The 13,738-nt window shown below is 40.9% G+C and overlaps 1 protein-coding gene across 1 annotated transcript in view; it reads right to left on the bottom strand.

The window, feature by feature from the left end:
- Positions 1-13,738, bottom strand: part of LOC146495515 (sodium- and chloride-dependent creatine transporter 1) — a 15,690-nt gene extending 1,952 nt beyond the window's left edge. The window contains exons 1-10 of the mRNA XM_085146176.1: positions 13,532-13,738; positions 11,951-12,247; positions 8,679-8,810; positions 8,261-8,597; positions 7,864-7,996; positions 6,592-6,726; positions 6,373-6,476; positions 1,458-1,582; positions 1,236-1,348; positions 309-449 (exon numbers count right to left, since the gene is read on the bottom strand). Of these exons, the coding sequence (XP_085002302.1) occupies positions 309-449; positions 1,236-1,348; positions 1,458-1,582; positions 6,373-6,476; positions 6,592-6,726; positions 7,864-7,996; positions 8,261-8,597; positions 8,679-8,810; positions 11,951-12,247; positions 13,532-13,562 (1,548 nt within the window). The 5' untranslated portion in view covers positions 13,563-13,738. The remainder of the gene's footprint in view (positions 1-308; positions 450-1,235; positions 1,349-1,457; positions 1,583-6,372; positions 6,477-6,591; positions 6,727-7,863; positions 7,997-8,260; positions 8,598-8,678; positions 8,811-11,950; positions 12,248-13,531) is intronic.

Here is a 13,738-nt window from a genome sequence, read left to right as displayed (position 1 = left end):
TCACTCTAACAAATTTAGGAGCACAGCAGTGGTACAAGGCTAAAAGGGCCAATATGTGAGCAGTTGGTTTCTAAGAGTGGTTTACAGTTCCAACAAGCACATTTTATTATTAGTTAAAGGAGGTTATGATGCAAATCTCCATAAAGGACACTTATCTTTACTACAAGACTGGTAAGAAATTAAATCTACCTAATTAGAATAATACAAAAAGGTACTCTGTAGTAATCTACAAATAGCTAACTAGAAAAATACCTAATTCTGAAGAATACAACTAAATTACATTTAACGACCAAAGAATTTGACTTTACCTCAGTAACCATGGACATGTCAATGAGGAAGCAGATGATGCAGCAGATGGCAGCTACTACCTCTCGCCGAAGCGAGCCCAGGGCAGATTTTGGGGGCAGCATGTCCATGATTCCCGTTATCAAACCCTCAACCCCGACAAACTGGAAGTGAAAAAGAGGGAACGTAGAGGAACAACAGTGAATGAGAATTCTTCGACTCTGTGTGTGTTAGTATTTTTGTCTGATATCACAGACACATTAAATATCACACAAAAATATCCATAAAGGTGCAGAAATGAGCTAGTTCTTGTTTCCAGTACAGAGGTGGACGCTGTGTCATCCCACCAACTACTCTATAAACTCCTCTTTCAGACAATCGTACATCAGATGCAGTGAAGTGACACTTAAAAGTTTGCAAGTGAGCATTTTATCATGAACCGTCTCCCTGTTAAAGAATGCTTATGCGTATCTCTTCGAAACATATTACAGCAACCATAATGAGTGGAGCAGATAACAGCTGCGAAGCTATTTTTACATTATTTAACAGAGATGGCAGGATATTGATAGGCTATGCCAGTTTAAAAAAAGAAGGGAAAGAAAAAGGAGAGAATTGAAAGTGAGAGTAAATGAATGGAGAGCAGACAGACACTCTCTGTGTGAATCACACAGAAGCTCATTGACAAATCCCTGGGCTGTAAAACAATGGATGTAGGCAGTGGCTCAAACAGACACACAACAAACAGGCAGCTGAGAAATGCAATCCTAAAACTGGTGTTTCAGGCTGTTTCTGTCTCTTTAGTGAATGAAAGAGTGATAGAAAAAGAGAAGGAATTAGATTGACACCAAAAAATAAAAGCACGTAAGATTCAAGTAAAATTAGTATATATGTTGTGTAAGATGAGTGCTTTCTCCAAAATTATGATATAAAGGAAAGTCAGTCATTAGTACCTGACTGTCCAGCCCCAGTATGAGTAACATGAAGAAGAAAAGTGCTGCCCAGAGCGGTGCCAGAGGCATCAGAGTCACAGCCTTGGGATAGGCTATAAAGGCCAGGCCTGGACCTGCACATTAAGAAACAGAGCCATCATTGTGGACATGTGGCTCTCACTGGTGATGCTTATTACTTAATACAAATTACACAGCGTTTCAGGGGGGAAGGTGTATTCTTACCACTCTCGGCTACTTTACTGATGTCCACTCCTTGTTCTGTAGCCATGAAACCCAGCACAGAGAATACCACAAAGCCGGCAAAGAAACTGGTTCCACTGTTGATGAGAGCGAGCACAAATGCATCCCTACACAGAAATACAGAGAAGAAGAAAAAAAACAAGGAAACTATCACACATGTTACGGTGCCTGTTTGGTGTATTTGCAGTTAGTGAGCTGCTCTCTCTTTTTGACTTACTTTTTACGTTATTGACCAACGCTTGAGTTTTGTTTTCCTTAAATGGTGTTAGCGGCTTGTCCGTCTCTTTTAGTTGAGTTTGATAGGAATTTTAATAAAACTCTTTGATTTAACCCTTTTGCCTCCTTGACTCCTTTTTCTGACCCGGACACTTTTTGTTACTTCCCCCTCACCGCCTAGACCCCTCAGGGGAACGTAACAACATAAAATAAATGAAATGAGATAGATGGATGCATTATATTGTGCTGTAACATAAGGCCTGTGTCAGAGACTCAAGACAAACACTGGCATAGAGAGTAGAGATGGGCCGGGAAGCTAAACTGGGGATCAATAGCAATTTCTCTAAAAGCAGATGTTGTCTTTGCAGTTGTCAGGTGGAGAATAGAGAGCAAATAAGCCTGTCCAAGGTCACGGATGATACAGAATGAAAGGAAAACTACGTTGACTACGTGTTCCATATATGCACTATATCCGATATCAGTGATGTTAGGAGATTTGAATGAGTATTAAGTCAACAACGTCTCTGTTATCTGCCTGCATGGTGAGCAGGATTCCTTTGTTTATTCTGACAAGTCTAACCAAGAATGCTGACTGATATGAAGAATGTACAAACAGCAGTTGCATTGTGATGATTATTATAACACTGTTACACAAATGCATTCAACAGCAATTCAGTCCATTCAGTCAGCACTATCTGTAGGAATCTGAGGCAGCGCACAAAAGCATGTGTGTGGATGTAAACAATCCAAACAAGTCAGAATGACAGTTTGTTTTAAGAAAGCAGTCCGTAATAAGACCCAAACTGTTCAAACAACTTAAAGTTATGGAGCCGCTCTTTGAGACTGTAATTGTCATCACACACCAGGAAACATGGCTGTTAAATGCTGAATTAAAAAGTTATACTCAACATAACATCTATCTAAAACTACGCCTAACTTTACTTTTATTTTTTAGCTTACTATTTATGTGTAAACACTGTGTAAGTATATTCAGAGGATCCAATCACTCACTCCAATAAACTACTTATTTTTTATAAAATACTAGAACTGTTCATCTTTTGGTTATTAAAAAGTGATGTTAACTTTATCTACAATAAATGTCTAAAACTTTTATTTACATTTCCTAATATTCCACAACTTATAGATGGACTTTCAAAAAAACTGTATTTTGTCTGTCATTTATATCTGTTATTTCTTTATTTCAAATGAATTTTTCCCTTGAAGACTTCACTCTGTGTCCGTTTTTGAAATTCCTGTGTTGGCTAGCGAGGCAAAAAAAAAAAAAAATACATACCTGTATCTATACCTGTAGCACGCTTGCAAATGATTAAGCTTTTGAAAAAAGCTCAATAAGTGGTTTATCAAGCTCAATCCAGAACAGGTTATCACCACAGGCTAAAAATAAAATAATTGCCAGCATCACTACAGGGGCAAATTTCACTGGCCAGGTCTCACCCCCTTGCATGTGTGCAAGGGGGTGAGGACTTTGGTGCAAAACAGTGTGCTGTTTCTTTGCAACTTAGGCACCAGAAACTGCTCGATAAAACTGCATTTTTCTGTCATAGCTTGAAGAGATATGTCAAATGATCAAAAATATTAAATGATATATATGGAAATATCCAGTTATTCTTGCTTGCATCACTACTTGGCTGTTTTTGTGCACAGCTAGCATTCTTAGGCTGTGTTTATATCAGTGTTTATATGAATCAGCAGAGGAATTATTGCATTATGGCCAGGAATATGTTTTGCGAGGTCACAATGACTGTGACCTTTGTAGGGCTGCCACGATTAGTCGACTAGTCACGATTACGTCGACTTTTAAAATCGTCGACGACTAATTTAATAGTCAACACGTCGTTTGAAGCTTTGTAAGATCCCAAAAGACGCAGGAATAAGTAGTAGGATTTAAGAGTGTAATAACGGACTGAAACAGAAGATGGCAGCACTGCATGTACAAGGATGCCAGCTGCCGTTTAACCCCGAAGAAGAAGAAGAAGCTGTGCCCCAGAATTCATAGCGCGGCCCAGCTCAGTTTCCAACAATGGCGGCAGCTAGTTAGTTTTAATATTACTCTTATTATTCTTTCTGGGTCACAAAATAGACGTTTAACATATTTTCAGGACAGAATGTAGCTGTGTAAACCTCAAATATCTGCTCAGTTTATCAAGACACCACATATTTTCAAAAGCGCTTCTACGTTTTCGGAGACGTCTGTTAGCCACTAGCTCGATAGCTAGCCGGGGGCTAGGCTCACTAGAGCCGTGAGAACACCGGACTCCCGGAAAATCATTTTCAAACCCACCGCCGTCTTTCGCTACTCAGGTTAAACATGATAAATAAGTCACTTAGATAACTTAAAAATGTTATTGTTTGGCTTTTTTTTAGTATTTTATTTGTTCCTGAGTAAATCGGTTTGGCTGAGATTAAAGTTATAGTTTTTACACAGCTGAATAAACGTCAAGCAGACAGCTGATTATCAGAAGTGTGAGATGCTCGAGAATATACTCCGGTGTCCTGTTATATTTTAGATAGCAAGGAGTTTATTAAACTTCACCGAAACAATCTGCAAATTTCATTAAAATTTAATAAACTATCATCTTGTCTTTATTTTTAGTTAGCACATACCTTAAACACTTAAAGCTGTAAGCTAATGATAGTTATATAAGAGCAGATGCTGCTGGTGCAATAAGCTGTAATCGCAAAAATAATCGCTGACTAGTCGACTATAAAAATAATCGTTTGTGGCAGCCCTAGACCTTTGACTGCTATATTCTAAACAATTCACACCTGAGTCAGTAAAAGATTCTCTTATGGCAGTGTGTGCACTTTGGGGCATATAAGTGGTGAACCAACAGATGGAGATGCTGATAGTTTGATCCCTAAACAGATGCAGCCATCATGACTAAAAAGCTCATTAATCAAGCTATGTTTGCTTTACTTTTAAAGCAAGAAATCTGTAACCCAGATGCAAAATATACTACATGCTCAACTCTATGAATAGCTTATAGAAATCTTGCCATCTATTTCTGGGCCTAATGTGTGTAAGAAACAGGGCTGAAAAACTCTCATGTGAACTCATTTTTCAACTTTCACTTGTGGTCAAGAGAGGAAAAAAATGTGGCCCATGCTGTTAAGGGCCCTCTAAATTAGTAAGTGCTTGAGATTTATCAAAAATAAAATCCTTGTTACTAGGGCTGCTCAATTAGTCGAATTTTAATCACGATTACGATCTGGGCTTTCAACGATCATTAAAAATGACTGAACCGATTATTAGCCCCTCCCTCGTGCTTTACTCTCGCGCTGCTCCGTGTGGCAAATCGAGCGCAGCTCTCTGCATTTCGAACAGTGTCACAACAATTAAGATCAGTGGTCCCCAACCTTTTTTGCACCAGGGACCGGTTTATGCCCGACAATATTTTCATGGACCGGCCTTTAAGGTGTCGCGGATAAACACAACAAAATAAAACTAGTACCGGTACTGAAAAAAAGAAATGTATTCATAACACACCTGAAAAGACCCAGGAAAACCGAGTAAACGATAAAACGATAACAAAATAACGCTGAAACCCATTAAAAACCCTGAAAACTATACATTTCACACCTGAGCCTCAACTCTCGCGGCCCGGTACCAAACGACTCACGGACCGGTATCGGTCCGAGGCCCGGGGGTTGGGGACCGCTGATTAAGAGGACCCGAGGGAAGCTCGGAAAGCTAAGCAGAAGTTATTTGGAGAGGAGAGTGACTGCTGTTGGTTGAAAAGAGGTAAAAAAAAACTTCAGTGGTGTGGAAACATTATGGGTTCGTGGAGTCAGACGTGGATCAAGTAGACACAGTGTGTAAACTTTGCTACAGTGTCGTAGCTGCACCACAGAGCAACACTGCAAAGTTCACTAAACATAGATGTTTACATTTTTCATTTATTTCTTATATTGCAAACATTTGCACTGTTATCAGTATTTGCACACTATTTTATATTATTTTTTGACAATCTTTAAAGTCATTATTCAACACGTTATTGTTAAATATCGTCAAATAATCGAGATCTCAATTTCAGTGAAAATAATCGTGATTATCATTTTTGCCATAATCGAGCAGCCCTACTTGTTACTACTGTGTAGCCAAATACCTCAAAAGGCTCTTAATAGGTTTACATATCTGTCTCTTCTGGCTAAACATATGCAAGCTTACAAACCAATGAAAACTTTCATTGAAGCCATGTGAGAGTTTTCATTGAGTGCATACTTGATATTCTACATTTGTTGGAAATGCATAAAGGGATGTTTGCTTGAAGATAAAATAGATCTCTTGTATATTTGCGACTATTTATGACTTCGATCAGACTTCTAATGCACAGTGTTTTAGTCTAATAGTCATAGTGGCGTTCAGAGAAAAGAGCAGATCTTACAATAAAGCATTCAAAGTGCAAGTGAGGGAATGTTTCAGATCTTTTTGGGTCTTCATGTGATCATTAGCAAGGTCAGACTGAGGTTGCGCTTCTCCCTGTCATTGGGGGTATAGTGAAAGAAAGCCTATTTGTAGTGGAAATACATTTTTTTTCTGGTTTATTTTAGTACTGAAGTCCACAGTCACATGAAGCAGAATGCAGATTCAGGCTTTGTGCTGATTTTGGCCCCCTTTCAGTGACAGTAGTGTCTGATTCTATGTTGTGTATACACTCACTGGTAACAGTTGTTATGGAAGCGATTGTAGCTACCCAGCGCAGTCAGGGCACCTAGTCCGATGGCATAGGAGAAAAAAATCTGAGTGCCGGCATCTATCCACACCTATTATAGAAAAGACACGTGTGAGTAATTTCCCCCCAAATTTTTTTTGACTTACATTTCTTAGATGTCATTTGAACAGTTCTTATCCAAAGCAAAGCTTATGCAAAAGTTAAACCTGTGCTTCTCCCAGTTTGGACCAGTCTGGTTTCAGGTAATAAACAATGCCATCCAATGCTCCAGGCAGAGTGACCCCATGGGCAAGAAGAACAACCAGAACCAGGTAAGGGAAGAGAGCTGTGAAGTACACAACCTGCAGAGAGATAAAAACAAGACCTGTTAAGCACACCTCTAAATACTTTTAGGAGCATTTCTGGGACATACTTGGGGTGGGGAGGTCAAGTTTGAAGACTGTGCAGTAACTTGCATTAAGTGAAAGGAGAAAACTAAACAGTTGGGCCCCTCATATTAAATGAACAGGTTAGCTGGAAATGCTTAATGCTTATCAACATGGTTCATCAGCTTATCTAGCTGGGCCTAAGCATGTTTTTATCACTTTGATTAAACAATTACCTGCTTTGCAAATACTCGTGTCATAAGTAGAAGCCCATTAGGTCCTTCCTGTAGTAGATGTGTAATGAGGCCTGTCATATTACTTTGGAGAAAAGGTAGCCTGTAAATGGAAAGCCAGATATTTTGTAAACCTCCTGCAATAGCAGGGGGTTTTGGCAGTCCTTTTCAGAATGCAGTCTTTGTCACATTATACAGAGAAAGTCACAGCTTGCTACCTTGCTACCTTATAGAAAAATCAAGTCCAAGCTTCAGTGTGGTGAGAGCAAAGTAGTGAGAAAGCACATATTTGCCTTGATCTAGGGGAGAACATGGACAGAAAAGCCCCTTTCCAGCTTTCAAACATGGTGGAAAGTTACTAATCGGCTTATAGCTGGCTGGCTCAGTGGCTTTCATTATTTTTCCCCTCTTTCTATGAGCTTTGGCTACTCTGGAGACACAAGTATGCAAACACACACATCTCAATATGCTGCAGCATAAGGAGATTCAAAAGAATGAGGAATGGGCATTTTTTTGCCAACTACAAAACGGAAGGTTGAGCAGTCTGTATGCGGAGTGTTACATAATAAAGATTTAGGGATTGCAGTGAAAAGATATACAGAATATGACTTTTAAAAGAATAAAAGTATGCATATATTTAGAGTAATTTGTGTTTCAGTCTAGACACTGATCCCCACATTACACTAAAGCTGATTTGGGGTCAAAGGGCAAAAATGCTGCAATTATTTAAATCTGTCCATGAAGCCGTTCGAACATTAGACTGCACTCCATGATCCCTGACAGCCTTTTATGTGCAGCATACTAACGGATATAAATATTAATCTGCACTCAGCCCTGTAACATTGTGTATTATGTATTGCACAGGCGGAAAATACTTTACCTTGCCAGTAGATTTAACTCCTTTCCACATACAGAAGTAAACAATGATCCAGGTGGCTATAAGACACAGCACCATCTCATAGCTGATATCACCGGGCTCGTGCAGCCCTCCAGACAGACGAAGCACTTTACGTCTAGAAGAAAGAACAAAAGATGTGAAAAACATTGTTTCCAAACACAACAAAGACATTTAAAGCTATGAGGTAAATAATGTTCAAATATAAAGTGCACAGCTGGAGTGAAACTATATTTCCTTATACATCCTGCAAATGGCATATAAATGCCAGCAAAACTTAAAATAAGATGCATTTTGCAACTGGTAAAAAAAACCTGTGTGCACAGCCTTAAAAATGTACTTAGAAACTGCAGAAAGCCTGCTTAATCAAGGGATGACATACTCCCAAAACTCAATGACAGGAGAACGCAGGCCCTCAACATCCATGCAGCTGCCATTGAGGAGGAGCTGGGCTGAGGAGAGGTTCAGCGGGGATGTGGAGGAGAAGAGGCTGGAGTTGGTGGCGGCAGACGATGGTAGAGCAGGCTGGGCGGTACTGCGGTTGTGGCAGGTGCGTCGAAAGTCCTGTGTACAGTTGGGGGTGTTCCAGGGGTGTCCGCAGGTGGCCCAGGGCAGTGGGTTAGTGAAAGAGTGAAAGAGAAAGTAGAGGCCCCACACCAGGATCATGATATAGTAGGTGTTACAGAAGAACACGATCACCATTGAGGCCAAGCCCAGACCTAATGGAGGAGGAGAGGTGAGCTCTAAATCAAAAATGGTGGCTAGATTTATAGCTTTTCAGATAAATGTGTTGCACGTACCTTTAAAGAGGGGTGCGATGTTCCAGGCAGAGACCCCTCCCTGCTTCATGAACTGTCCCAGGGCAATCTCCAGGAAGAAAACTGGGATGCCCCCGATGAACACAATCAACAAGTAAGGGATCAGGAAAACCCCTGCAACACACGGCACTCATATTCATCACAGGCAGGTAGCAACAGTGTTCAATACTGTACTACTGTAATATTAATATTGTTTAATAAACACAATGAATGCCTCATGTGCTAAATTAAACAACTATGAGTAACTTTGGAGAAATACATTACTTCATTTTTTCATGTTTAAAAATGTAAATAGACCATAGAAATTAGGAAAGCCACACTCCCACAGACGTTATGCTAGGAAGCATATTTAGAGACAATTAAATGCTATTCATTAATATCTTCAAATCTTCAATTAATTATATCATTAACATTAAATTCAACTAATTCATATTATAATTTATTCTAATTTCTGCAGAATTAACAAATTCAGGCTCTTTGAATATGTGTGACAATGAAACAGGCAGAAAACGTGACATGAAAGTCATATTTAATGTCTTTAAGTGCACACACACCAAAAAGGCTCATAGTAATTAAACGTTCAGCTCAAGAAGAAACGGTTAAAAGGAGGAAGAAGCAACACAGAACACGGGGGGGAGTCAGGGAGGAGGACAGACAAGGCCACAGATAAAAGCTGCGCTGAAAGTCAGTGTGGGAGACAATGTCTCCCGCGTGCAGAGGCAACTGCTCTAGTTTGTCCTTGAACTCAAAAACTGCAAGGTGAGGAGACAGAAAAATGAGACGACAATGGACTCAGATGGGAATTATTAGTCCTGATAGAGACATCTAGGACTTGTTTTGATCAGCAGCAGCTGGCTCAGAGCAAGTGTTTTCTATAAATAACTTCATTTTGAATTCTCACACTGTAGCCTGCTCTGATGAGGAAGAAGAAAACATAGCAAAAAAGGCAGCACAAGGAATTTACTTCCCTGTATCTACCTGCAATGGTTTGGGTGGAATAGTAATAAACATAACTCGGTTATGCCACCACAGCGTGCAGATGGAAGTGGAGTCACATGACCAGCTATGACGCAGAGCAGAAAGAGGCCAAGAAGAAAGGAGGGAAAGATGGACAGATCACCGGAGAGGCTGGCAGAAAAATTGGGACAACAACGTGTCAGAGGTTCAACAAATAACAAAAATGACACACAAAGGCATTGACCTGGTTCGCTGTGCAAATGCTTTACAATTTCTCTCTCATCCGCTTCATTTTTCTTTATGTGATTCTCTGAGAGGAGAGGGCTGTAGCCATATAAGGAAACATTCGTGAGCGAGAGTCTAAGAGAGAGAGGGGTGGGAGACTGAGAGAGATGCAGAAAGAGGAAAAGAGAGAGAAGGGGAGAAAGATGCGATAGGACGACTGAATGGAATGAGTGGAGAAAATTCTTGTGCTGACATTACCAAACAAATTGGCCAAATCATCACGCAACTGCATCCTTAATAGGCTTAAGTAAATCCCCTCTAATCATAGCTCAACCGGACACATCAGGCCTAACAGCTGGGTTACAAATAAAACGATGAGATCGTCTGGGCAATAATTTTGTGCTTTCACAGTGTATTCACCTGTTATTGTCTCCAGAGGAGCGTGTCCTTGTTTCACCAACAAGCGGTGCTCACTTAAAGCCGCAGCTCTTATCTGATACTTTTTGTTGAGTTACAAGGTGTACCCTGGGTTGGTCAAAGGTGGAAAGTGAAGTAGCGGATGTTACTGCGCTGACGCGGAGGGAAAGGACGGGCGCAGTCACAGGACGGTTATTGTGTGACATATTCATATGCCTCCTTATCAGCAGGCGGGTGGGAAAGAGCACCTTTGTTTGTCTCATGAGTGCTGGGCAGGAGCACAGGGGGGGTGGACTGTGTGAGGCAGGCTATTGTTATATGATACCAGAAGGTGGGTATCAGAGCCACTCGTCACAAGACACATAGATGGGAGACAAAAAGGGCTGGACTAAGACACACAGTCTCTCATTTAGTTTTACTTCAACTAAACACCTCATAATAAAATGAAATGGTGGGTAGGGCAGAGATAAGAGAGATAAGGAAACAGTCTAGGCCAAAAGCTGCAGCCAGGTCAGGTAATGAAGGAACAAAGTTGGCACAGATGAAAGGAGGACTTGGAGCAGCTCAAATAACATCATATGCCAACATAAGGAAGAGGAAGGTCGTAGTGCAGCTTGGCCTAAGTCTGCCTGTGAAGCAACAGGCAGCTATAATAAATATGGTGATATCACATGCTGGGGCTTTTGAGCTACGTGTTGACAGCCACGCAGGCCCTGCTTTGTCTAACTTTATCTCATCGCATTGACTTTCACGGTTGTCCTTCTGCCTATCTGAGTTTATTTTCACTGCTGAATGATCGTTCAGTTAGAGGATCATACTTTAAAGGATTACTTAGAAACGTTGTTTTCCCAGAATCTCTTTTTTAAATATACGTTTCATTTTGATACCAAGCTAATTGTAACTCACAATCTTTTTTGCATTAAATAATATTTTATAAATAGATACACAGATGGATAAATACTTTATTCATATCATATGGAAATTGTTGAATTTCTTGTTGCTGAATATTGTATTCATAGTATTTTAATAATTATAAAGAGGTCAGTAAGGACTTAGTCCCATGGTGGTTTCGTGGCTAAATGGTGGACTTTTTCACCAGCAGTGTGACCCTCAGGGCTGATAGCCGAGCCACCTTTTGTTTGCTATACAAGGGCAATTATCATGGTATAATTTTGGTATAATCTTTGCAGATGGCACCAGTAGTGTGAAGTGAAGGAGCTCCTAAATTGGTTATTTTAAATAATGCATCCATGAAGAATGCATTAAAAGAAAAGAGCTTCAATGTATTCAAACTAGACTAACTTTCTCTTGTGGTAGCTTTTTTCTTAGTGGTAGCTTTTTTTCATTAGCTTTTAATACCAGTCATTTATCCACTTTATGCTTTGGCTGGAACCTATCCCACCAGACAACAGTTGAGGATAAAGGGTGCCAGTCCAACAGAGACATCTACTACCAATTTAGAATCGCTAATTAGCCAAACATGCGTGTCTCTCATCTGTGCTAGGAAGATAATGCATACGGAAAGCCAACCAGCAGGTTTGCACCTGTAACCTTCTTGCCCTCTGCAGCAGTGTTAAACACAGAGCCACCATGCTCAGTCATACACACTTAACGTTTTACTCGGAGTACATTTACACAGTGCTCTGGGAGCTCACCTCCTCCATTTTTGTAGCACAGGTAAGGGAACCGCCACACGTTGCCCAAGCCAACAGCAAAACCCACACAGGACATGATGAAGTCCATTTGTCTGGTCCAGGTTTCTCTCTCCGCTGCTGGTACTGTTACAGACCCATTTCCAGCCGCAGTATCCTCCTGGGTCTGCGTTGGGCCACCCCCTCCGCCGTCATCGCACCCTGAGCCCACCCCAGGCACAGGCACCAGAGGGCGAGCTGATGCGCTGCCCTCCTCCTCAGACAGTATCCCTGCATCCAGCTGGGGAACACTGATTTCACCTGCACAGAAGATCAGCGTTGATTCAAAAACAAGCACAAAGATATGGAAATGACTAAATGGCATTAATATAACAACAGCATAAAATATTACAACACATCATCTGGCAAGTATACAGTTTCAGATCTTTACATCACACGTCAGACAAGCTCCGGTCTCTTAGGCCACACTCGTGCTGAATAGAGAGAACGAGAGGCTGCACGCTTTCCATTGATTAAAATAGTCAATGCAAGCTTGGCCAGTTATTACGTACTTTCCCCCCCAGCGGTAACAGGAGCGTAATACATCTTAATATACACATACATGAGATTTGTTTTTGCAAACTGCCCACATCCAGTTGCAGTTATACTGTCATCACTGCACCCTCCCCCGATGCTCATTCTCTCTGTCTCACAGACAGACTGATTAGTGTGCTGCGGTACAACACAGCATAAAGCCGCCTCAAGGTACATGTCAAGCTCCCCTGCTACTTACAAAGCTTTTCTTCTTTCTCATGCACCACTCAAACACAAATGCAACGTGGCACTTAGTGTCTTTCCCCAATATTAGAGTGAGCCGCTCTTTGCTGGATTCAAAGGCAGCTGAATCCAGATCAGAGCAGTTTTGAGGGGGTGTGTGAACAGAGGATGAGAAAAGAGTGGGGAAGGTAAGGGATGTGAGCATCTACAGAGCAAGCTTAAAAGAGGATACCTGTGGTTGAGGAATCTGTGTGAGGAGCAGCTTCCAGTCAAGAAAAAATCTGCCCTTAAATAAAATGGCCATGCCTCAAGGACATAATGCAGAGACAGCTGAAGTTTCTAAAACGCCTGGCCAAGAAGGCACCTGGCAGGCAACACAGGTATACACTGTCTGTCTTCACCACAGATCTAAGTATTTTGCATCATATCGTTGAGGCACATTAAATTCATAAGCTGAACGCTGAATGACTATACCCTGACATGAGGGTCTTCTGTATTCACCACCAGTGAACATCTCTAAGGCTACACTGGCTTAGAGATGTAGCCTTAGAGACTCAAATACCCTTAAATGACTGGCTTCTGGTCCCATGTTTATTTAGATTTCCTTTCTGTACAAGCAAGATGCAGTAAAATAATAGATTTGAAGCAGGTTAAGCGCAGCTGGTGTGTGGAAGCTTTTATCGTCACCCAATAATGTTAAAACTGTGGCAGAAGCAGGGATGCTTTAATTCACCTACTTGTGTTTATGTTTTTAGCTAGTGGCTGACTCATATGGTACCCTACCTAAGAAGTCATTTTTAAGCAGTGGAGGTCGTACGTCATACTCACCTTGGCTGTTCTCTTCCAACTCAGGTGACATACTGCTGAGTGGCGGCACAAAAAAATGTCTATATATATATATATATGTAGATATATATATATGTCTATATATATATATATATATTTATATATTTTTCAAAGCGCAAGCTGGCTGTTTTTATTTAGCCAGAGGCAGCTGAAGTTTTTAAATGCCTGGCCAAAGAAGGCACCCGGCGG

Source organism: Neolamprologus multifasciatus, chromosome 20 (assembly GCF_963576455.1).
Source record: "Neolamprologus multifasciatus chromosome 20, fNeoMul1.2, whole genome shotgun sequence".
In the NCBI taxonomy this organism is placed as follows: Eukaryota; Metazoa; Chordata; class Actinopteri; order Cichliformes; family Cichlidae; genus Neolamprologus; species Neolamprologus multifasciatus.
This window is presented reverse-complemented; position numbering and strand designations above follow the sequence as displayed.